Source organism: Marmota flaviventris, chromosome 9 (assembly GCF_047511675.1).
Source record: "Marmota flaviventris isolate mMarFla1 chromosome 9, mMarFla1.hap1, whole genome shotgun sequence".
Classification (NCBI taxonomy): Eukaryota; Metazoa; Chordata; class Mammalia; order Rodentia; family Sciuridae; genus Marmota; species Marmota flaviventris.
The window spans coordinates 9,678,418-9,702,956 of NC_092506.1; the positions used below are offsets into that span (position 1 = coordinate 9,678,418).

General features: G+C 36.1%; 1 protein-coding gene across 1 annotated transcript in view; it reads right to left on the reverse strand.

Moving 5' to 3' along the window:
- Positions 1 to 267: 267 nt before the first annotated feature.
- The window catches only part of LOC114100046 (organic anion transporter 7-like), a 47,342-nt gene continuing 23,070 nt past the window's right edge, over positions 268 to 24,539 (reverse strand). Inside the window, exons 5-10 of the mRNA XM_027944651.2 lie at positions 10,851 to 10,974; positions 5,332 to 5,447; positions 4,439 to 4,653; positions 2,839 to 2,947; positions 1,236 to 1,439; positions 268 to 328 (exon numbers count right to left, since the gene is read on the reverse strand). Of these exons, the coding sequence (XP_027800452.2) occupies positions 268 to 328; positions 1,236 to 1,439; positions 2,839 to 2,947; positions 4,439 to 4,653; positions 5,332 to 5,447; positions 10,851 to 10,974 (829 nt within the window). The remainder of the gene's footprint in view (positions 329 to 1,235; positions 1,440 to 2,838; positions 2,948 to 4,438; positions 4,654 to 5,331; positions 5,448 to 10,850; positions 10,975 to 24,539) is intronic.

Below are 24,539 nucleotides of genomic sequence, written 5' to 3' on the forward strand. Positions count from 1 at the left end.
TGTTTTAAAGCTAATTCCATCTCCCTATTCAGAAACATTTTAGGTATCTATACTATATAAATATTCTCTCATGTATTTCAAAGTACTGTAGTTTCTTTCAACTTCTGTGATTCATAAAGTATCTTTTATACAATAATTTAGATTCACCATTATAAATGGGGATTTTCTGTTGCTTCTATTTATTTTAATTTTTTGCTGATGTCTTGGAGTATTCTTTATATTTCTTCTTTTTCTTGCTCTTGATCAGTATCCCATTTGTGAATTTCCTTAGAAGTGTGTCACTTTGATGGAGGTATCTTCCTGCTCTGTTTTTCTTGAGCCTTTCCCACTAGAACAGATATGAAAAAAATACATGATGAAAGAAATACAAACAAGAAAGGACATGGAGAAAGCAGTATCTCCTGCATTCTTTACAGAAAGCTGATCATTTTCCCCACCATCCTTGGTAAAAAAAAAAATGACACCTGCCCATGGATTTCAGTAAATATTGTGAAGTAAAAGTCAAATATTCCTATAATATTTGGAAGGCAGGTTTGATGGTTTCTACTTCCATCCTTGGGCACCATGTCATTCTCCACAGAAGTCTTTGGAAAAACCAGGGAAGTACAAAAAAATTTAAAGCTTTCCAATCATTCGTCATTTTAAAATTCCTTTATTTACCATTGCATTTTTCTCTTTTCTGAACACTTTCATTCCTGGTGAAAACAAGATAGTCTGAATCTCACAGGCAACACAACAAGACTCCTCCCCTAAAATGTATTGACAGCTATGGAAGGGACCCTAGTCTTGTAATGATCACCCCTGGGTTCTTCAGTGTCCAGGGGAGAGCTCAAGCCTATAAGAAATGACAGTGCCAGACAGCTACCAGCTGTCATTGGGCTACAGGATAGTAGGACATAGAGTGAGATTTGTCATTTGTATATGTGCATGTTTGGGAAATACCTTCAGTTACACTGTAGCAGCAAGGACTGAGTAGATCTAATTGTGATGTATTTACTACTAAACCTACTGGGGCAGTTTGGGAAGAACTGGCTGGCATGATCTAGAAATCTTCAGGGGAATATCTGAGATCACTGGTTAAAGGATATTGCTTTTACTAAACCAATGATACTGACCACATGGAAAGAGAGTAAGTCTACAATTTCCCGAGACATATGGCCCCAGTAGAATCTGTCTTCTCATCTCAGATCTATGGTACATAACTCTTCTAAGGGACCATGAAAGGGTTCACTCACCCATTTTCTATGTCTTGGAGGGAGTCAGGCAGTTGATGATTCCTAGTTTCTGGAAGGAGGAAGACAACAAGGCCAACAAAGATGCAGGAGGCTCCATAGATGATCCAGGGCAAGGGTTCAGCATATGTTTCCAGGGTCATCAACAGGGGAGCCACAGCTGCCCCCAAACTACCACAAACTCCAATGATTCCAAAAGCTGTTGCCCTTGGAGCACAAACAAAAAGGCATAATAAATCTGTTGAGAATGCACATGGGTTTGTGTCACATTCATGCATTAATTATAGGAGATAATAAGGGATGTGCTTTGTCATGAGAAGATTGATGATATGCTCTTGTGATATACCCAACCTGATCTTTTCTTAAAATTGGGAGCCATCTTGCCACAAAGCCATGGAAAGATAATTTCAGCTTTACTATAAATTACTGCAAATTCTGAACCTACTTGGAATACCTGCCTGTGCCTTGAACTCACCCATGCCTGGCTCTCTGACCAGATAGCAGCCCTCTCTAAAACTTTAGTGATGCCTCACAAATCTTGGCCTTCCCTGGCTAGATAAAAACCCTCTCTGACACTCTAATGATCTTCATAAATTCTGATGTCGGGGCCAGCAAAAATGTAAACTACGATTAGTGTTATGCTCCTTAGAGTTTTGTTATCTGTAACCCCCCTTTGTGTAACTTTCAGGGCTATAAAGGGCTGCAGGAAAGCTGTGGCTGCTGTCTTGTTCCCGCGGTTTTGGGTGGGAGAGGCAGCCCAGCCGGTCAAAATAATAAGCTTGCTTTAATTTGATTTTAATTGGAGTCAGTGGTCTTTTCTTGTGTCATGGTCTAACACTTGCTTTTGAAATTTTTGTTGGTTTGCTAGCAAATTTTCTCAAGTTTACAGAGTATTAAGACATGTTTTATCATTTAGAAATACTATTGTTCATTTATTTAATTTTGCTTTATTTCTCATTTATTTTATTTTATTATTCATTTACTTTATTTTATTGCTACTTTTCAATTATACAAATTATAGTATTTGTTGTGATACATTTGTATATGAACAAAATTTTGTCAAGTTCATTTTACAGTTCCTCCTCTATCCTGCCTCTCTCCCATCCCCTATTCTAGAAGTTTCCTTCAATTATATTGAAAATTCATGGTTCCCCCCTTTTTCTTTCTAGCTTTCACATATGAGAAAACATTTCAACCCTTGAGTTCCTGAGTCTGGCTTATTTTACTCTGCATGGTCTTCTCAAATTCCATCCATTTACCTGTAAATTACATAATTCTCTTCTCTTTATGCCTGCATAAAACTCCATTGTGTATATTTACCATATTTTCCTTATGCACTCATCTGTTGATAGACACCTGGGCTGGATCCATAACTTGGATATTGTCAGTTGCAAAATAGGTGAATCTCAAATTTAGGTGAATCCAGAGAATACATGAGATGTACATTGGTGGTATATTATCACACCTAAAAGTACCTAGCAAAAAGCTAACTGTGGCTGTAATTGTTATCATCACCATTGATTATTTGTGTTTTCTTTGCTTGAAAAGTCAATGATTTGGAAACAGGCCCTTTTTACCCTGATAGAGAACCTGTGAGATTTTGTACCTGATGATGGTGGGGAGCAGTTCATTTGCCTGGGTAAAACAACAGGTAATAGAGGCAAAACAAATTCCTCCTCCCAAAGTTGTCAGAATCATACGCACAGTCGGCATTTCTGGAAAGAAGATGATCCAGGAGAGTCAGGATCTTAGACGAAGGTATTGGTATCCCCCAAATCCAAATGGAATACACCCTTATTGGAGATATTCACAGTGTAAAATATACTATAGATAAACTGTACAGAGGTGAAGTTTGTGACAAACCTAAGGGACTTACCTGAGTATTTTAAATTATGGTGAATAAAATGTTTTCAATAATTTAATTTATTCTCCTTGCCTTCCCAAGTTTGTCAAATAAGGAGAGAGGATGCTGAATGCAGAAGGAACTCACATTCTTTTTCTTTCCAGTGTCTCTTGTACCATTTATGTGGCAGATAGGACAGTCATATGGGAATTACTGAAGGGTGTCAGGATTACTGAAGGGTGTCTTGCTCTTTTATAAAACACAGTTATAAAAGAACAAGAACACTATATTAATGGACAACCTGGAGAATAGCCTGATCTAGTAAAATTTATCAAGACTCAAGAAAAAGGACTTCTCTTATGGAAAACATGTCACACTTTGGATACCACTGAAGGAAACTTTCATAGATTCAGTTACCTACTCTAAGAAGAAAATCTCATGAGAGCTTGAAATCTTGGAGAAGGTTTTCTTGCAGAGCAGCAAACTGACATCATTGTTCACATTCAAGAGAAGTGGAGCCTATACATGGGTGTGATGGCACACACCTGTGATCTCATTTTCTCTGGAGGCTAAGACAGAAGGATTGAGAGTTCAAAGCCAGCTTTAGCAACTTAGCAAGACCCTAAGCCATATAGCAAGACCCTGTCTAAAAACAGGCTGGGGATGTGGCTCGGTTGTTAAGTGCCAATACAGTCTCCTGGTATGTACCAGAGAGAGAGAGAGAGAAAAGAAGGAGGAGGAGGAGGAGGAGAGCCCACAATTGTGGGATTTTTGTAAAACACATTACAACACAAGGAGTTCAGCAATGCATGATGATGGATATATTGTTGCTGCTGTACACCTCTTCTCTACTTGAACACAAGGAGTTGTATTTCCTTAAGTCAAGACAACTCTCCAATCCAAGGTTGCATTCTGGTGACCTACCATGAGACTCATGTGTAGACACACAGAGTTCAGGAATAAATTGTCACTGAAGGTGAAGAATAAGACAGAGCCAGGCAGAGGAAGTGATAGTACAGTGCGGCTCATGATGGGAAGTCTAGACTCTTCATGTTTGCAAGAAAATGTGATTGGCCAATGGGTAAATGTTGTATTGCTGACCTAGAGAAACTCAGAACTCAGTGGCACCATGTTCCAGGTACTTAGCTGACAATAATGAAGAGAAGCAGGCATCTGAACAAACTTTACTGACCTTTGGCTGTTTTCCTAGCAACCTAATGGCAGAATCTGTCCTAAATGCCCAACTTGTGTGAGGGAGACCTTAGAACCCAGTTTTTCTGATTCCTGTAGATGCTACCTGAAAAATCCTGAGGAAAGTGAGGAACATATTTCCTTTCCCCCCCACCCTGTGCTCTTTCCTCACCTGAAGGCACAAATGTGATGGCCAGAAAAGTGATTCCCATCATGGACATGAAAAAAAATATGCTTATACGACGGCCCCTGTGTTTCAGTGCCCAAAGTGAAACCCAATTGGCTGGGAGGTTGACTACACCAAGGAGAACCTGGACCAGGAAAACATTGCCCCCTAGGTGCTGGAGGTGGAGAATCAAGCCAAAAGTAGGCAGGATTGTTGCAAATCTGTAGCAAACACACAGGAAAGACACATGCCACAAGGGTTAGCACTTATATCCTTTAGATAATGGTAATACTGGCTCAGTCATTTGTTGGTGTTAAAACATACAGGCATATCTCTTCTTTGGAATATGTGCCTATGAGTGATTATTTTAATTATTAACTGTACTAAAACAAATGTATGATGCTGGAGGCCATCAGGGATGTTTAGTTTAGGGAGATGTGAGGGATATTGTGGAAATACAATACAATCCTTAAGGGTCTTTAGGATTTTAGAGTTTTTTCAGCTCTTGATCTGAGTGTTGGAAATATATTTACATATGTAAATATACAGTGAATTACATATATTTACGCAATTCACTCTTTGAAATTTTACCTCCATTAAAGCAAACAATGAAAGCAAGCAATGAAGAAAATCAAAGACAATGTCTGTTCATAGCTGGAGTTTGCAGCATCAGTCTCTGGTGTGAGCCTAGCTGTGTGATATGATAAACAGGACTCCTCACTGTGCAATGGTTCTGTGTCAGTCTTTACATGACCCTCTGACTGTCCACAGCCATATTGGTGCTCTTTATGTCTTCCTCATCTTTTATCTCCAAAGCTGTGCTCACCACATATTGTACAAGTTGAAAGAAGGAATACATTCTTTCTCCACTCTTTCTGTTAGCATGGTGTTAAGCCTACCTCACCAAGGACAGGAGACAGATCCGTTTACACAGGTTGGGTGTGTGGAACAAGTCGCACAGAGTAGGTTTTGTCTGTGTTGCCTTCAGCTCCTCCTTCATGGTGGATCTCACAGCCTTCAGTTAATAACAGAGACAACAAATTGTTCCATTGTCAGAAAATGATGGGTATTGAGGAAGCACCAAGCAAACACAGAGAGAAAGTTCAATAATTTCATTATCTAGTGGAAAATATAGACATTGAAATAATAGAAGGTATAAAAGCAGTGTGCTAGGCGAACTCAGTAGTTCACAGAACCTCAGGGAACTTGTGCAATGAAGACACATTAGCAGGAAACTGGAGAGGATTATACAGCATTGAAAAGAGAGTGTATGTTAGAGATTTATATGAGGAAGGAAACCACATGATGAGTTAGACTACAATCCTACAATCCAAAGCCCCATTCATACTAGATGGCTATAGAAGTGTAGGTAGTAGAGTTTTTTTCTCCATTAGTTACTAATGATGGGGAAACAATTCTCCTGTCTCAGGAAGATGAATTATTTCCTGGCAATTTATTTCTTTATTTTTATTTCTTAGTTTTTTAGTCATCCTATTTTATAAAATAACTTGGATGGTGTGTCCCCATGAAAGAGGGACCTGGAATTAAACTTGAGTTGGAATCATGGATGATGCTGGTTTAAATTAATTTAAGCTCAGGCTGAGTTTTATACTGAAGTGCTACATTGGACTTGCCAATTGCTTGTTGTGTACCCTGGGCAAGGTGACTGATATCACTTTACCTCAATTTCTTTGTCATTGAAAAGAAGAAATAAAAGAGTCAGGATCAGGAAAAGTAGGGGAAAAACGCCCTTCTCACAAACATTTTCCAGGCTATTTAGTAGTAATAGTTATTTATAAATGTGCATAACAAACTACTTCTACCAGAACTCTTGTAATTATTAATTTATTAGTTATTTGGAGATATTAATTCCATTGCCATGTCTCCTCTACAAATGTGATAATACTATAAACGTCTTCAGAAAACTTTTGTGAAGAAGAGAATTCAGAGAATTGGACCTACTCCCATGATTGGGGAATTCTACACCTTTGGGAATGGCCCGACAGCTTTCAGCCCTAGCTTCAATAGTGGAAACAGGATTTATGCTTGTGTTAGAGAGGCATCTGTGGTGATACCCTCTGCACCAAACACATAAACCCATGACCACTGGCCATTGTTCTTGTGGTATTAATAAGAATTGGCTGCAAGAAGAACTTAAATCTGTCTCAGATGAGGGCTGCAATGCCTGAGAGTGGTCTTCAAACCCTTCCATTATCAAAGTCAAACATCAAGGCATACTGGCTTAATTTGGTACCAGTTACAAATTTTTGATGAGCTTACAGAAATGAGTGGAGCTTCCAGAGATATTTAGGTGGGTAATGCTAGCTGACATTGGGGCCTTTACAAGTTGTCCTTCCTGGTAACCCTTATTTGGGGAAGAAGCAGCACCTATTCAAATGGGGGTTATGCTGGTTCTTCACATTTTATGAATGTATCTTTCTCTGTGACTTCCTTTCTATGCCCATCATCACACCATGATTTGGGGAAAAGCCTGAAATTGTCTCAGTTTTCCATGTGTGCCAACATAGGTGCCTTGAAGTCAGTTCATACTGATTTATAAGAGCTCTTTGTTAAATTTTTAATGATTAAGAGCCTGTTGACATCATAAGGTTAGCTGGAATTTGACTCTGGTGGAATTTAGCAATCCACAGAAATTAATAATTGCTACAATTCTGGACTCTAGGATTTTTTCAAATCTTTGAATGTTGGAGTTAACATTTACCAGGACACCAGTCACTTTGCCCTTCTGAAGTCATTTGGACTCTACTCAAATGCAAATAACCATATACCCTGACTGTTGAAACCTGGATGGTTCTACCCTAATCTCGAAGACACATTTCAGACACTACAATTTTCAAGATGCATTCAAAGCCTCCATCTCTACATTGAGGTTAGGTTTCCCTCTTTGGGATTCACTTTGCCACATTACTTGACTGCTCAAAGGCTGTATCAAGCCCACTGACCTGGTGAGGATGGGTGATCTTTCTGAAGACAGGAGCTGGAAATGCTTCTGTCCCCTATCTGTCAAAGAATTTGTCACAGGGAGTTATGGAACATGTTCAGAAAGGAAGTGCGAGAAAGGAAAAATGCTATGGGGAAAGAGGGCAAAACACAGACCCAAGGCAGGATGCATTTGGAAGCTGAAAGAACTGACATTCCAGTGCCAGTTGAGTAATAAAACAAATCATTTGAGCTTTGGGACAATGTTTGTGAACTTGTTCATAGATAGAAGATGATGATAACTATTTTCTGCTTCTCAAATTTCTTTTTAATATATAATCAATATTGAAAAATCTGCCCATATTTAACAATGCATCTTAATGATTTTGGAAGTAACTGCATACCTGTGAAGTTGTCACCAAAACCTATCAATATACTGAGTCCCTTCAAAATTTCTTCCTCCCCTGTGTATTCATTTTTGTTATTTATTTTGATAAGAACAGTTAGGACAAGATCTGACCTCTTGGATATTTTGAAGTACATAATATAGTATTCTTTATTATTGTCAGAATGCCATACAGTGGATTTCTAGAACTTACTTATCTGATGAATTTCCACAATGAATATGGGAATTCAGAGATCTCCTCGAGATCCAAATTTGAATTCCTTTGGATATATAACAAGTTGTGGGATTGCTGGATCAAATAATGCTATTCAAATTTTTGAGGAATTTCCATATTGTTATCAACAATGGTGGCATCAATTTACATTATTATCAGCAGTGTGTACAAGGGTTCTTTTTTTATCCACATTCTCATTATTACTTGTCCTTAATCTAATAAATGCTCTCCTAACAGGTACAGGTAATATCTCAATGTGGTTTTGATTTCTACTTCCCTTATGCTTAGTGATGCTAAGAATTTTTTACATACCATTTTGTCATTGTGTCTTCCTTCACACATGTCTACATTTCAAGACAAAAGAAACAGAAACACAAAAAACAACTTACAGATCACAGTAAAATCTGTATTAAAGATGTACAGGAAAAGCATCAGATGAAATTCAGCATCCTTTCATCATAAAACCTCTCAACAAATTAGGTATTCAAGGATCATATCTCAAAACAATAAAGCCCATTTGATATGCTGGAAAAAAAAAGTCAGACCCATGTCTTTACTACATAGGGAAATTGATCCAAAATAGACTTCAGACTTAAATGGAAGTCCCCCAAGCCATTACACTACCAGAAGAAAACTTGGAATAAAACTACATGACTGTGGTGTGGGAAAGAATTTTTAGATGAGACCACAAAAAGAAACAAGTCAAAATTGACAAGTAGGATTAGAAAAAAATTCTGCACAAAAAGGAAGCAAGGAACATATGGAAGAAACAAAATACACAGGGAGGAAGATATTTGTCAACTATGCTCTGATAAGTCGTTGTTCTCCAAGATGTATGAGAAACTCAAATGACTCAATAACCAAAAATTAATTAAAATACAAAAAAAAATCTGAAATTAAGATGGGAAGACAATCTTCAGAATCACCTGGAACGCTTCAAAATACAGATTCCTAGGCTGCAGCATCCACCTCCCTAACACACACGGGGATCCTTATAAGCAGTAGTGGGAACCATTGATTTTTAAAAAAATGGGCAAAAGATCTGAACAGACACCTCTCAAAGGAAGACCTGTGAATGGGCAATAGGTAAAAAAATAAATACTCAGTATCACTAAGCACACAGTAAATGCACATCAGTCCTACAATGAAGTTGAACATGGTGGCATGTGTTTGTAAGCCCAGCTACTTGGGAGACTGAGGTAGGAGATTATAAATTTGAGCCCAGCTTGGGCAATTGAGTGATTCCCCTCTCCCAAAATAAGAAAGTGGAGGAGATACTGGGGGATGAAGCTCAGTGATGGAGCAATCCTGGGATCAATCCCTAGCAAAAGAAAAAAATATTACAATGATATATTTACTTCTTCCCACTTGGAAAGGCTATTATTAAAAAAAACTACAAAGAATTACAAGTGTTAATGAGAATGTGAACAACAGAGAACCTTTGCACACTATTTATAGAAATTCAAATTAGTACAATCATGGGAAATAATGTGAAGTTTCTTCAATAAGTAAAAATAGAATTGCTATATTCAGTGTATATAAAAGAGCCAAGATATGGAACCAACTCAAGTGTTCATCAACAGATGAGTGAATAGGTTGGGCTTGATAGTGCATACGTGTAATCCCAGCAAATCAGGAGGCTGAGGCAGGAGCATCACAAGTTTAAGGCTAGCCTCAATAACTTAGTAGGACCCTGTCTTGAAATAAAAAGACTGAAAATGTAGTTCAGTGGAAAAACACCACGAGGTTCAATTCCCAAAATTAAAGTTAATTTATAAATAAAGATGAGTAAATAAAATTGATTATATCACAACTAAAGATTATTTAACTTTACCAGAGTGAAAGTACAATATACTTTCTACAAAAATACACTTTGAATTTTGATCATTTCCTGTGGGATACTGCATGATATTCTTTTAACATGTTAGACAGCTGCAGGGAGCCATAGTTCTCATCAACATAACCTTTATGGTAACAACCTACACTCCACCAGGTACTGTGTGTGTATATATACAGTAGATTATATATATTAAATGCACTTTTGACTTGTAACATTTAAATTTATTATTGGTTGTTATGGTTTGGATATGAGGGGTCCCCCCCCCAACGTTCCACTGTTATTGGGGGAGGTGAAATGATTAGATGATGAGTATCATACATAGTCAGTGAATTAATCCTTTTGAAGGATTCAAAAATTTGCATGGGTTGCAAAGTGGTTTACCATAGGCAGGTGGGGTGTAGATGGAGAAGTGGGTCACTAGGGAAATACCTTGGGGATTATATGTTTGTTTCTATTTCCATCTCCTCTATTTTGGTTTCCTGATTACCATGAAGTGCACAGCCTTCCTCTGCAATGCCTTCTGCAAAAAATTGCTCCATCTCACCTCTGGACCAGATCTATAGAGTCAACTGACGATGGACTGGGACCTCTGAAACTGTGAGCACAAAGTAAAATTTTCCTGGGCAAAATAATTCTTCTCAGGTATCTTGGTCACTGACACCAAAAGCTAACTAACATGTTGGTTTATTGAGACTTTTATTAATTAGTTTAATTAATTGGGTTAATTAGCTAGACTTAACCATTCCACCCTGTAGGCTTCAAAACATCACATTGTGAAGATAAAAACATACAGTGTTATCTGTCAAATTAAAAACTAGTCAAATAAAAAGATTAAAATCCTGTGGAGGGAGATGTGTGAATTAATTTTGAGGACCAAAAGGAAGAAAAAATTGGAACTCTTTGCCTCCTCTGAATAAAATCTCTGTGCCCAATCTTTTCAATTACACCACATTGCATCTTTGGACACCTATTAATAGTGTGTCTTCCCTGTCACATAAGCACCTCCCATCCTGCTCACCTCTATGGTTAGGGCATCTGCAGAAGTCTTCATTCCATTCACCCGTGCAGCTTTTTTAAGTTCCTGTAAGCCCTCCTCGGGTTTGTTGTTGATAATCAGCCACCGAGCTGACTCGGATATCCACCTGATCAAAGACAATGGAAGTGTAGTTAACTCTCACATGGTATTTACCACATTACCTTCATTCTCCTTCAATCTAATACTACTACTGGCTCAATTAAGCCAAGAAACACACTGTCATGTTGCCTGGTACCATAACTGGGCAAATGGGAAATGATGCCTGCATGCAGTAGACCTGCACAGCTGGGATGGCAGAGTCCCTCCTATTAGCAGCCTTCTTGGTTGGACACACCTTGACTATGGCATCCATAGCACTGGAGCATGAGGGACACTTGGCTGTTCAGACCTTATTCAAGTTCTTTGTAAGGGCAAAAGAAATGCTGATTTATAAAGGGTTCTTTTCCTAAAATAAGAACCCCCAAAATATTTTTGCTTACTGAAGGTCCCATGCAGACTGGAAGCACTCCTGCTCCTACCACTGTGGTGGAATCTGATACACAAACAGCTCAGTCTGCCTGGACACTCTCATCTATGTAATGGGAACAGCAACGTCACCAGTTTTCAGATTTGTTATGAGGATGAATGACATCATGAATGAGTGCACCACAGGGTACACTCTTGTCTATCTGAATTTATCTCATTCTCTTAATCTGTAATCATCTCTTAGAATCACTTCTCACCAAATAGGCCTCTTCCACTGAGTCAGCCTCTTGGGAGGAGGAGCATAAAAGCCTGTCTTAGGCTTTCTAAAGAAAGGAAAGGAAGATGATCTGTGGAAAAAAAATGCTATAAGGAGTCCAGGCTGCCTTCATTTTCAACATGATAACAGTGCTGCTCCTTCATTAAATAGCTATAGATGGAAATATGTTCTTTCTCTCATCCTTTATCACCTCCAAAGTTGCAAATCCCCCCAAATATTCTCTGTTGGGCATTTTTCTTTGAAAGCTATACACAAAAATACATGACATAGTTGTGGCTATCTAATCTTCAAGTGCTTCCTGATGTGATGGAAAATGTTTTATTGTTTTGTCATTTCATGTTTATTAAATACATTTAGTTTTCATTAAGCATCTTCATAGTCACTATGTATTTTAATTTTTTAAAAAGTACAGAGAGAGAGAGCATAACAGTGGTTGTTACCACAAATTGTACTAAAAATAATATTAATTTTATCAGGTCCCTAAAATAAGAAATAACAGAATCAAATCAAAACTTAGTTTTAAAAGTTTTTATTAATCTATTATATCTATATATGATACTGGTATTCATAGATGCACACAGCATAATTTGATCTACCTTATTCCCCAGTATCTCCCCTACTCTATTCTCTACTCCCTCACCATGATCCCCTTCCTCTCCTCCACTGGTCCCTCTTCTATTATATTTTAATTAGTGATTTTAATTTTATATATAAAATGGAATCATTGTGGTACCTTTTATCATGGCAATATCATAATTTGGTTGATTTTATTTCCAACTACATACGTCTCCTTGTTTACTTTTACATTTCCTTTCACTACTCTATGGGTCTCGTTTAAATTTTTGTGAGATCCCTTTTTTATTTCCTTTTTTCTCTCCCATTTCTGCATATGAGAAAGAACATTTGACCACTGATCTAAGAATGGTTTATTTCACTTAGCTTGATGTGCTCCAGATCCATCCATTTCCCAGAAAATGACATAATTTCATTTTTTGTTGTTGTTGTTCAAGTAAAACTCCATTTCGTGTATGTATCACATTTTCTTTATCCTCTTATCTGTTGATGGACATCAAGGATGGTTCCATAACTTGGGTATTGTGAATTGTGTTGCCATAAAGATGGGTACGCATGTATCCCTATAGAATGCTGATTTTAGTTCTTGTGGATAGATAGAGAGGAGTGGAATATCTGAGTCACATGGTGATTCTTTTTCTAGTCTTCTGAGTGATATTCATACTGATGTCCACAGTGGTTGTAGGAATTTACAGTTACACCAACATTGTATAAGTATACCTCTCCCCCTCATTCTCATCATCATTTATTGTTATTTGTATACTGATGAATGCCATTCTAACTGGGGTGAGATGAAATCCCAGTGTAGCATTGATTTGCATTTCCATGATTGCTAAGGATATTGAACTTTTTTTATGTATTTGTATTTCTTCTTTTGAGAAATAGGTCTTATTTGTTTTGCTCATTTATTTATCGTGTGTTTTTCTGATTTTAAGGTTTTGTGGGTTCTTTATGTATTATGAATATTAATTCCCTGTAGGAAGAGCAGTTGGCAAATATTTTCTCTTATTCAGCAGAATCTCTATTCATGTTCTTGTTTCCTGTGCTCTGCAATTTGTTTTTAAAATTTCATACCATCCCACTTATTGATTGTTTGTTTTATTTTTTATGCTGTAGGATCAATACCTGCACTAATATGTTGGAATGTTGAACTAATGTTTTCTTCTAGCAGTTTCTGAATTTCTGTTCTAAATTCTATGTCCTTGAGCCACTTTGACTTGACTATTATGTCAGATGAGAGGTACGGATATAATTTCATTCTTCTACATAAGAATATTCAGCTTTCCCAGCACCATTTCTTCAAAATAATATCTTCTCCACTATATGTTTTCAGCACCATTGACAAGGATCATGAGTGTATCTTTGCAGATTTTTCTCTGTGTCTTCTGTTCTGCTTAATTGGTCCTCATGTCTACTTATATGCTAGTTCCATACTGGTCTTGTTACTATATCTCTGTAATATAATTTGAAGGACATTTTGATGCCTACAGCATTGTGCTTACTGCTCAAGATTTTTGGCTATTCTACATCTTTATTCTTCCAAATGAATTTTAGGACTGTTTTCCCAGTTCTGTGAAGAATTTCATTGGCATTTTGATGGGGATAGCATTGAATCTGTAGATTCCTGAAGCAGTATGAACTAGTCTTCTTTGTCTCTTCTGATTAATTTTGCCTTTCAGTCCTTTTGTATCTGCCATGAGATACAGCAAGGATGTTGGCCTGCAGTTTTTGTTCCTTTATTTGTCATTATCTGGTTTGGGTATCAGGGTGTTTCTGCTTTAATAGAATAAATTTGTAATAAATATTATCCCCTTTTTATCTCATGAAACAAGTTAGAGAGTCTTGAGAAGTTTTCTTCTTTAAAGGTCTTATAGAATGCAACCAAAAATCCAACTAGTACCAGAATTTTCTTTGTCACAAAGGTCTTTATTGTTAATTCAATATTACTGCTTTTTTATCCACTTAGCTTTTCTATACACTTTGGCTGTCTTTTGGGTAAGTCACATGTTTTTACAAATTTTTCAATACCATCTGGATTTTCCAATTTATAGGAAAATAAGTTTTTAATAGTCCTTAATGGTCCTTTGTATTTCAGAAATGTCTGTGGCTATATTGTCCATGTAGCACTAATTTTCTTTAGATGGTTCCTTATTTTTTTTCTTATAATTAGTTTGGCTAAGTGTTTAACAGTCCTCTTTATTTTTTCCAAGAATTAACTCTTTGTTATATTAATTCTGTGAGTTTGGGGGGGGTTATTTTTTTATTTCATTGGTTTGTATTTTGATTATGTACTATCATCTAATGGACATAGAAGTAGTTTGATCCTCATTGCCTGTGGCCTTGAGATGTAATATCAGATTTTTTATTTAGGATATTTCTATCTTAAAAGTAGGCACTTACTACATTATATTTTTTCTTAGATCTGCATTCTAAGGGTCCCAGATTTCTGGATATGTTGTATCATTATTCTTATTTGTTTCTAAGAATTTTTAACATTTCTCTTGATTTTTTCTCATATCCAGTCCTTGTTCAACAGTGTGTTGTTCAGAGGCTCCCAAACGGTGAGAAGAGGAAGGAGACACTTCCCACTTGCTCTGATGTTTGGAATTGAGGAAACAGTAATACTTCTTAATTACAAGATGGGTGTATGAAGGAAATCATTAAAAATCAGTATTTGTCTGTCAGAGATTCAGAGAAGCCCAGAAATTCTGGTGTTGTGAACGAAGGATATAAGGAAACATACCAGAGCCTGCACCACCACAAAGGGAGGGACCACACAAAGGGAAAGTTAAACACAGTGAACAATTGGACACATAAAAACCTTTAAAAGGCAGTCTAGACTTGGCAGACACAAACACCCCTGAGTGAACTGGTGTTTAAATGTGCTCCATGTTTCTCAACATGTAAATGAAGAACAGAAATGGAGATCTAACTGGAGGAGTTTAAGCTGAATCTTGTTCCTGTAGGAACTTGAGAGTTCTTTACAAAAACTTCCACTTTTATCTCAGCCAGTGCTTACTGTGTTATCTCAAGTTCACCTGAAAAATCAGGATCCCAACATGATCATAGTGAATAGCAGAACCAGGGAATTCAGGACAGAAACAGAGGAGAGTATAACCTACTCTCCCTTTGGGCCCTGTGGTGTGAATGATCAGTTGAAAAGGACAGGAAAATTAAACAGGTGGGCAGCATACATTTAGGGATGGAGAATTTAAAGTTCATATTTGGTGATCAGTGGAGGGGGGCTACAGAAATCTTTCCATTCACCGTCTATACGTAGTGGTCTGCTACCATGACCTATGGGTAGAACTCTTCAGTGATGTTGGAAATCCACATGCCTACCTGAGAACTTCATCTACTAAATCCTAGGGGCATGAGAATTTAGCATGCAGGATAAGACCCCCCACACACAAAGGTTCGAAGCCAAATACAGTTTCAAAACATTTTTATTTTCTTATTAACTAATTTATCAACCAATTAAATAAAATCACCCCCATTTACCACTCAGACTAGTGGATTTCTGGAGAACATTTGTAATACGTTTTTAAAAGATTTATGAGTATGAAATTGTTCTGAAGTGGTTGTAACTACTTGAAATTAATCTCTCTCCTCTCAGTGTCCTCTTAGAGACTAGACATAATAGGAAATTTAAATTGAGTGAAAATGTGGACCTCAAGGCATTCACCCAACTCACAGCATAACAAGAAAATGTCCTTTATATAAAAGCAAAAGAGAGAAATATCCCTTAAGGAATACTAACAATATGGAAAGCAATGAATCAAGTCATTCCAAATACCCCACAATACAACTAATCCCATTGATATCATAATGGAGGAAATGCCAGAAAAAGAATTTAGAAAATTTATGTATGATTTGGATATGAAGTGTTCCCCAAAATCTTATGTGTGAGAAAATGCAAGAAGGTTCTGAGGAGAAATAATAGAGTTGTGAGAGTCTTAACTAACCAGTGAATTAATCCCTTAATAGGTATTGACTGAGTAGTAACAGCAGTGGTGGGTTGTAGCTGGCTGAGGTGGGAATTGAGGACATGGTTTGGAGGTATATATTTGTATCTGGCAAGTGGAGACCGCTCTCTCTGCCTTTTGTTCATCATGTGAACTGCTTACCTTTGCAATGATGAGTAGTCTCACCTTGAGCCCTGAGGATGGGAGCCTGTTGTCTATTGATTGAGACCTCTGAAACCGTTGGCCCCCAAATCAAGTTTTCTTCCTCTAATATTTTTCTTGATGGGTCTTGAGTTCACAGTAGCAAAATAAGCTGATTAAAACAGCTGCTAATTAAATTTTTCAGTGTACTAAAGGCATAGCTATGAAGTGAACTAAGAGATAATATACCAGAAATGATATAATATTAAAATAAACAGAAATTTTTGAAAAGAACAAATTCTGGAACAGAAATAATAAATCAAATAAAAAATTCAGCTGAAAGCATCACCAATATATTAGACCACACACAAGGCAGATTTTCTAATATCAAAGATGAAGTATACAATTTTAAAAGCAAAGTCAACAATAAATGAAAGGTAACAAATCATGACCAGAATATACAAGAAATCAGAGATAGCATTAAGAGCTCAATTCTAAGACTCTTTGTGAACAAGGCACCAAGACACAAACTAAAGAAATGTATAAAATTTTCAGTGAAACTATATCAAAAAGTTTTCCAAACTGTAGGAATGAAGTGGAAATCCAAATACAAGAGGAATTTAGAACCCCAAATAGATAAGATGAAAAAACATCCTTCCCAAGACACATCATAATTAACCATCTACTACACAGAACAAAGATAGAATTTTAAAAGCTTAAAGAGAAAAATGGCAGCCCACATTAGAGGCAAGTTGAGATTATTTTTAAATTCTTCTATGGATAGTATTTTTTTAAGTATTTTATGTAGTGCTACCTTGTAGTCATGAATTCTTTTAGTATATTCTCATTTTTGGAAGTTTTTATTTTTTATTTGATTCTAAAGGATGGTTTTGCTGTATATAGTGATCTTGGTTGGGAATTTTCTTTCAGAGATCAGATAACCTCATTCTATGCCTTCCTGGATTTAAAATGGTGTGAAGAACTGAGGAGTTGTCTGCACTGGTTTACCTCTAATGTGTGCTGACATGTTTCTCTCTCTCTCTCTCTCTCTCTCTCTCTCTCTCTCTCTCTCTCTCTACTGGGGATTGGACTCAGAGGCACTTAACCACTGAGCCACATTCTCAGCCATTATTTGTAACTTATTTAGAGACAGGGTCTTTCTAAGTTGCTTAGTGCCTTGATAAGTTGCTAAGGCTAGATTTGAAGTAGCAGCCTCTTGAGCCCCTGGGATTACAGGTGTACCACTGTGCCTGGCTCTGACATTTTTCCTTGCAGTTTTAAAATTCCATTCCTAACATTCACTATGTTAGGCATTTTGATTGTGATGTGTCAGAGAGATTTTTTTGCTATTTTATATGTTTAGTTCTATATGACTCCTAAATGTTCACCTAATACTTGAAGTTTAAAAATTTTTTTTCTATTATTCGACTGAAAAGTTCTTAGTACCATTAGCTTGTATCACCATGCCCTTTTCAATTCCAGTGATGTTCTTTTCCTTTGTTCTTTTAATGTATACATGATATTAGAGTATATTTTGACATATTATACATACATATAATATAATTATTCTAATCAAGAACTCATCCTTTTTGTTGTACATGATGTGGAGTTTCACTGGTCATGTATTCATACATGAACATGGGAAAATTATGTCCAATTCATTCTACTATCTTTCCGATTCCTATCTCCTCTCCCTTTCCTTTATTCCCCTTTGTCTAACTGAACTTTTATTCTTCTTTCCTTGTTGCATGTTTCCATCTGCATATCAAAGAGACATTTGACTTTGCAGTTTGGGGGATTGGCTTATTTCACTTAGCACGATAATCTCAGATCCATCTATTTATCATCAAATTTACAAAGTCAGTTTGGTCTCTTAATGCTTTCCCATAGTTCTTGTATATTCTGATAGTGATTTTATTTCTATTTTAGTGCCTATAAGTATTCAAGTTCACATAAACTCTCTTCAAGGCCTGAAGCTCTGTTTATACAAAATCTAATCTGTTGTTGATTCTTCTAAATTAATTTTTATTCTATTTATTGTGTTTTTAATTTCCAGGAGTTCTGGTTGGGTGTTTTTCTTAGTCAATCTCCCACTGAAATGGTTTTTTACCTCCTGAGTTTTCTCTCACTCTGTTCCTTAGATCTTCGTTTAACTCATTAATCATTTTAATAATCATTTTACTATCTCCTTCTGGAAGTTCATCCTTTTAAATATGTGTGGGTTTTTTTATTTGGGAAATGCAAATTTGGATGGAGAATTGCTGGCATTATTCCTCACATGTTCAGAAGTCCTAGACTTGTGCATCTGTTGAGATAAACTCCTCTTCCTCTTTGATATGGAGGATATTTTGGTGAGTAGTTATCTTTTTGTAATAACTCTTAATCTGAAGATATATCTTAGCTTTAGCATATAAGCTCAGAAAAATTCCATTGTTAATTTTAACTTGTAATGCAAGTTTGAAAGTAGAAAATAAGAGTGATAGTTTTAAAGTAAGCCATATATCCACATCTACTACAAATGTAATTTCTAATGATCTCTATGACTCTGCTCCTTCCAGAAGAATGTCTATGAATAGCAATAGAGAAGAGCATGAGAGGGCTACACATTCATAATTGTATATTCCATTAGAATCTAAAATATGATACAAAAAAAGAAAATAGAAAAAATGAGAAGTCAATGAAGGAAGATGGTGGGTAAGGGAGAAAATACAGAGGTTCAAATGGTTACAGTAAAGTTAGATCACAAAAGAAAACTACAGCGGAATAGTTATATGGTGGAGATATTAGGTATTCATTATTATCAGTCAGTTATTACATAAATTATCATAGAGAAGTTAAGATTATTTATTGATGAAGTTTTGAAAACTTAGTTCTTTTGAGATATACATAAAAGAAGAGTGTATTTTGACATTATAAATACATAGAGTGTAACTTATCCTACTTAGGTTCCATTTCTTCTAGTTGTACATGATGGGGAGTTTCACTGGTGGTATATTCATATATGAACACAGAAAAGTTATAACAAATTAGAAATTATTGAAACATACTTTTGTATCTGTTTCAAATGTTAGAACCTACAAACTGTGAGAAAATTATTCAAATGCAAATCTAAGGCTTTATACTGATTTTCACTCTAACTCAAGCCAACCAAACTTGTTAAATCACACATGAAGGCCAATGGAAAAAAATAGAAGACACAGAGATAAACCCATGCAGATACATCTGATTATTGCCAAAGTTGTCAAAAACATACACTGGAGGAAAGACAACATTTTAAACACATTTTGCTGGGGAAATTATATATCCATATGTAGAAGAATAAAATTAGATTTCTATCTCTCACCCTGCACAAAGGCAACTCAAAATGGATCAAAGACCTAGGAATTAGAACAGCAATGTTGCAACTGAGAGAATAAATTAGGGTTCACATTGCAACATTCAAGAGCAGGCAGTGACTTCCTTAATAAAGCTGTAGGTTTCGGTTCTTGGCTAACATGAGTTTGGACCAGTAGGTTTCGGTTCTTGGCTAACATGAGTTTGGACCAGTAAACACATACTACACAACATAGAATGTGCTTAAGTGTCCAGGAGATAATCACACATGGAGAGAGATTTACACAGAGGACAACTGGTTGGGGAAACCCACCTGGCTCTACCCCTCACCTTCTGATCTGGCTGCTTGCAGTACTGGCTGCTTGCAGTACTGGCTGGGAGAAACCTATCTGTCTAGGAACTCAGAAGGGCAGGATATGATATGGCAAGAGTGATTGAATTTGGAAACTGAGACCAAGACAAGAAAATGCGTTGTCTGAAGGTGACATACTGTATTTGCTCCCTGCAACACACAAGTGGAACCCAGGGGAGTTCCCTGGTTTACAGTTTCCCAGCATAGAACAGCCATTGCTGGACACTGGAGGTGTACTGTTTAAATCTCTGGACCAATTGGCATTCAGTGAAGAGCCCAAAGCCTACCTAAGCTTAAACCCTCTCTCCAGGCATTCCACCTATGGGATTACCTCTCTCACTCCAGCAATTCAGAGGGTGGACTGTAACACTCCAGATGACCACCCAAAACTGCTGGGAACAAAACCTGAAAATATTTTGAAGTTCGATTCTTTGACTTTTTTAAACTTTTCATTATTCTTTTCTTTCTTTTTTTCTTTCTTTATTTATGTATTTGTTTGTTTGTTTCTTACTTTCTTTCATTTTTTTCCTCTGTTTAATTGTGACCTTAATGGTTCATGGACATATATACATATTTGATTTTCCTCCTTATTCCTAGCATTTTTGGAGTCACTTATTTTTGATGGCTCACTTTGTTGAGGACTTGGATGTTCGATTAATATGTTTTAGTTTTGTTTTTTATTATTTCATTTTATTTGTAATTTTTAAAAATTTTACTTTCTATATATTTTTTCTCTTACCAAGGACATCCCTTGATTCTGTTTCTCTATTTTCTTCCATTAACAGCCAATCAATATTGTTTTTTGACACTTCCTTTAAGTTTTTACTTCTATCATTTCTCCTCCCCCTTCATAATCAAAACATCCTATATCACTCTCTTCTTTCCCTGTCTACCATTTGAAATTGTAAGCCCTTTTGCAAACTTGCTGTTTTTGTTGTAGACAATCACTGATCATATGATTTATGTTTATTGTGATAAATAACATTGTAGATGTCATAATAGGAATTATTCAGTTTAATACTTTATATTGTTTGCATTGGTAATTGTTATTATTTGTCTCCCACCAAGCAGTGATATACTGTAGTGCTGGGAGCCATTAGCCAAGTAGGTATGACAATTTCCTTGCCAGCGTACCCCATGTTGCTGACATGTTGCAGCGACATTGAATGTAGGTGACCTTGCTCAAGGACCAAGGCAGATTAGGGTGTTCCCGGTTTTAAGATAATCCTGTTTAGGGCGTTCCCAGTTTAGGTTCCAGGTTTAAGGTTTAAGATTATTCCTGCTGGGAATAGGGCGTATCCTGCTGCCTGAGTTCCCCTTGAGTTCTCACGGGATTCAGACAGTATATTTTGGAGATAGAAGCCCAGTGGAGGTGAATTTGGGCAGAGAAGGTGGATTTGGGCAGAGAACGTGGATTTGGGCAGAGAACGTGGATTTCCCCAGAACGTGATTGTAGACGGCTGGTGTGAGTTCGGGAATAAAGAGTTGCTGTTTGAATCTACAAGCTGTGTGGTGGCTCGTGATTGTGTGCCCAGCCAGACTGCGGCATTTGTGACCAGCCAGACTGTGGCACTGTAGATCTTCAGGGACATCATAAGTCCACAGAGTTGAAACTCCACTACCTGAAATTCATACTGTTAGATGGGTGGATGCACAAACAAAATGAAAAAGCAAAGTAACAAATCACACCACACAAACCAAGATACTCCAATAACAGAAACCATTCCACACCACAGTGGAAGAAATGCCAGAGAAGGACTTTAGAATGTACATAGTTAAACTTATCTGCAAAGTGAAGGATGATATAACGACAGAGATCAGAGAGAAAATGCAAAAAGTGAAAGATTGCTTCAATAAGGAGATAGAGATTCTGAAATAAAATGTAGAAATATGTAAAATGAAGGAATTTACAAACCAAATTAAATATTCATTGGAAAACATCACAATCAGACTAGATCACTTGAAAGATGGAGTTTCAGGCAATGAAGGCAAACATAATATTGAAAACAAAGTTGATCATGAAGAAAATATGTTAAGAGACCATGAACAGAACTTCCAAGAAATATGGGATAATCTGAATAGATCAAATTTAAGATTTATCAGGGTAAATGAAGGCTTGGAGATAAAAACCAAAGGAATGCACAATAAAATAACATCAGAAAATTTCCAAAACCTAAAGAATGAAAAGTAAAATCAAATACAGGAGGTTTACAGGACCCCAAATATACAGAATTACAACAGACCCACACAAAGTCACGTCATTATAAATATATCTACCTTACAGAATAAGAATAGAATTTTATAGTTGCCAGAGAAAAATTACTGATCACATTTAGAAGAAAACCAATCCAGATCTCAGCTGATCTCTCAACCCAGACTCTTAAAGCTAGTAGGTCCTGGATTAATATATACCAAGCTCTGGGGAAAAAATGGATGCCAGCCAAAATACTATGCCCAGAACAATTGAGTGATAAAGCTTCAGTATTTATTTTGGTATAAAAACATTCCATGATAAACAAAACTTAAAAGAATTCACAACTAGAAAGCCTGCATTACAAAACATACTCAATAAGATAGGTCATGAAGAAGAAATAAAAAATAAAAGTGAAAAACAGCAAATGGGGGGACTACACTAAAAGAACAGTGAATCAATTGAGAAAACAAATCAAAGTAAAAGTGCTATTCTGATCAAAATCCCAATGGCATTCCTCATAGAAATAGAAAAGGCAATCATGAAATTCATCTGGAAAAATAAGAGACCCAGAATAGCTAAAGCGGTCCTTAGCAGGAAGAGTGAAGCAGGTGGCATTGCTATACCAGACCTTAGATCTGGTACAGAGCAATAATAACAAAAGTACAGAGCAATAATAACAAAAACAGCATGGTATTGGCACCAAAACAGACTGGTAGACCAATGGTAAAGAATAGAGGACACAGAGACTAACCCAAAAAATTACAATTATCTTATATCAGACAAAGGTACCAAAAACATGTACTGGAGAAAAGATAACCTCTTCAACAAATGTTGCTGGGAAAACTGGCATTCTATATGCAACAAAATGAAATTAAACCCCTATATCTCACCATGCACAAAACTCAACTCAAAGTGGATCAAAGACCTAGGAATAAAACCAGAGACTCTGCATCTATAGAAGAAAAAGAAGGCCCTAATCTCCATCATGTTGAATTAGGCCTCAACTTCCTTAATAAGACTCCTTTGACACAGAATTAAAATTAAGAATCAATAAATGGGATGGATTCAAACTAAAAAGTTTCTTCCCAGCAAAAGAAACAATCTCTGAGGTGAATAGAGAGCATACATCTTGGGAGAAATAAATCAAAATGACAGTAAAAATCAAATCTCAATAATAACATTGAATGTTAATGGCCTAAACTCATCAATTAAAAGACACAGACTGGCAGATTGAATTTTAAAAAAGACCCAACAACATAATGTCTCCAAGATACTCATGTAATATGCAAATACATCCACAGACTGAACATAAAAACTTGGAAAAAAACACATCATAGACATGAATTTCATGACAAGCAGGGGTTTATATGCTTATATGGGATAAAGTGGACTTCAAGCCAAAGTTAATTCGAAGGGACAAAAAAGGACATTTTATACTGCTTAAAGGAATTATACATCAACAAAATATAACAATAATAAATATTTATGCCCCAAACAATGGAGCATTTATGTACATCAAACAAACCCTTCTCAATTTTAAGAATCAAATATATTAAAAAACAATAATACTGGGTGGCTTTTAACACACCTCTCTCACCACTGGAGAGATCATCGAAACAAAAACTAAATAAAAAAGGTATAGAACTACAAAATACAATTAAAAATTTAGACCTAACAGACATATATAGAATATTTCATCCATCAAAGACTGAATCACTTTCTTCTCAAAAGAACACAGATCCTTCTCTAAAATAGACCATTTTTTAAGCCATGAAGCAACTCTTAGCAAATACAAAAAAAATAAAGATAATACTTTGCATATGATCCCATCATAATGGAATAAAATTAGAAATCAATGATAAAATAAAAAATAGAAGCTTCTTTAATACATGAAGACTAAAATATGTTACAAAATGACAAAAAGATAGCAGAAAAATCAGGAATAAAATTTTAAAATACAGGTAAATGAGAATAGTGATTCAACATATCAAAATCTCCAGGACACTTGATGAAAAATGAAATATCACAACAGACACTAATGAAATACAGATAATAATCAGAAACTACTAAATTTAAACTCTAATAAAATAGCAAATCTTTTTTATTGATTTTTTTAAATAAATGACAGTGGAATGCATTACAATTCTTATTAAATTTATACAGCACAATTTTTCATATCTCTGGTTGTATATAAAGTATGTTGACACCCATTCATATCTTCATACATGTACTTTGGATAATGATGTCTATCACATTTCACCATCCTTGCTAATTTCTAGAGACATATGACCTACTGAAACTAAATCAGGAGGACATAGAAAATTTAAACAGATCAATTTCAAATAACAAAATTGAATTTGCCATGAAAAGC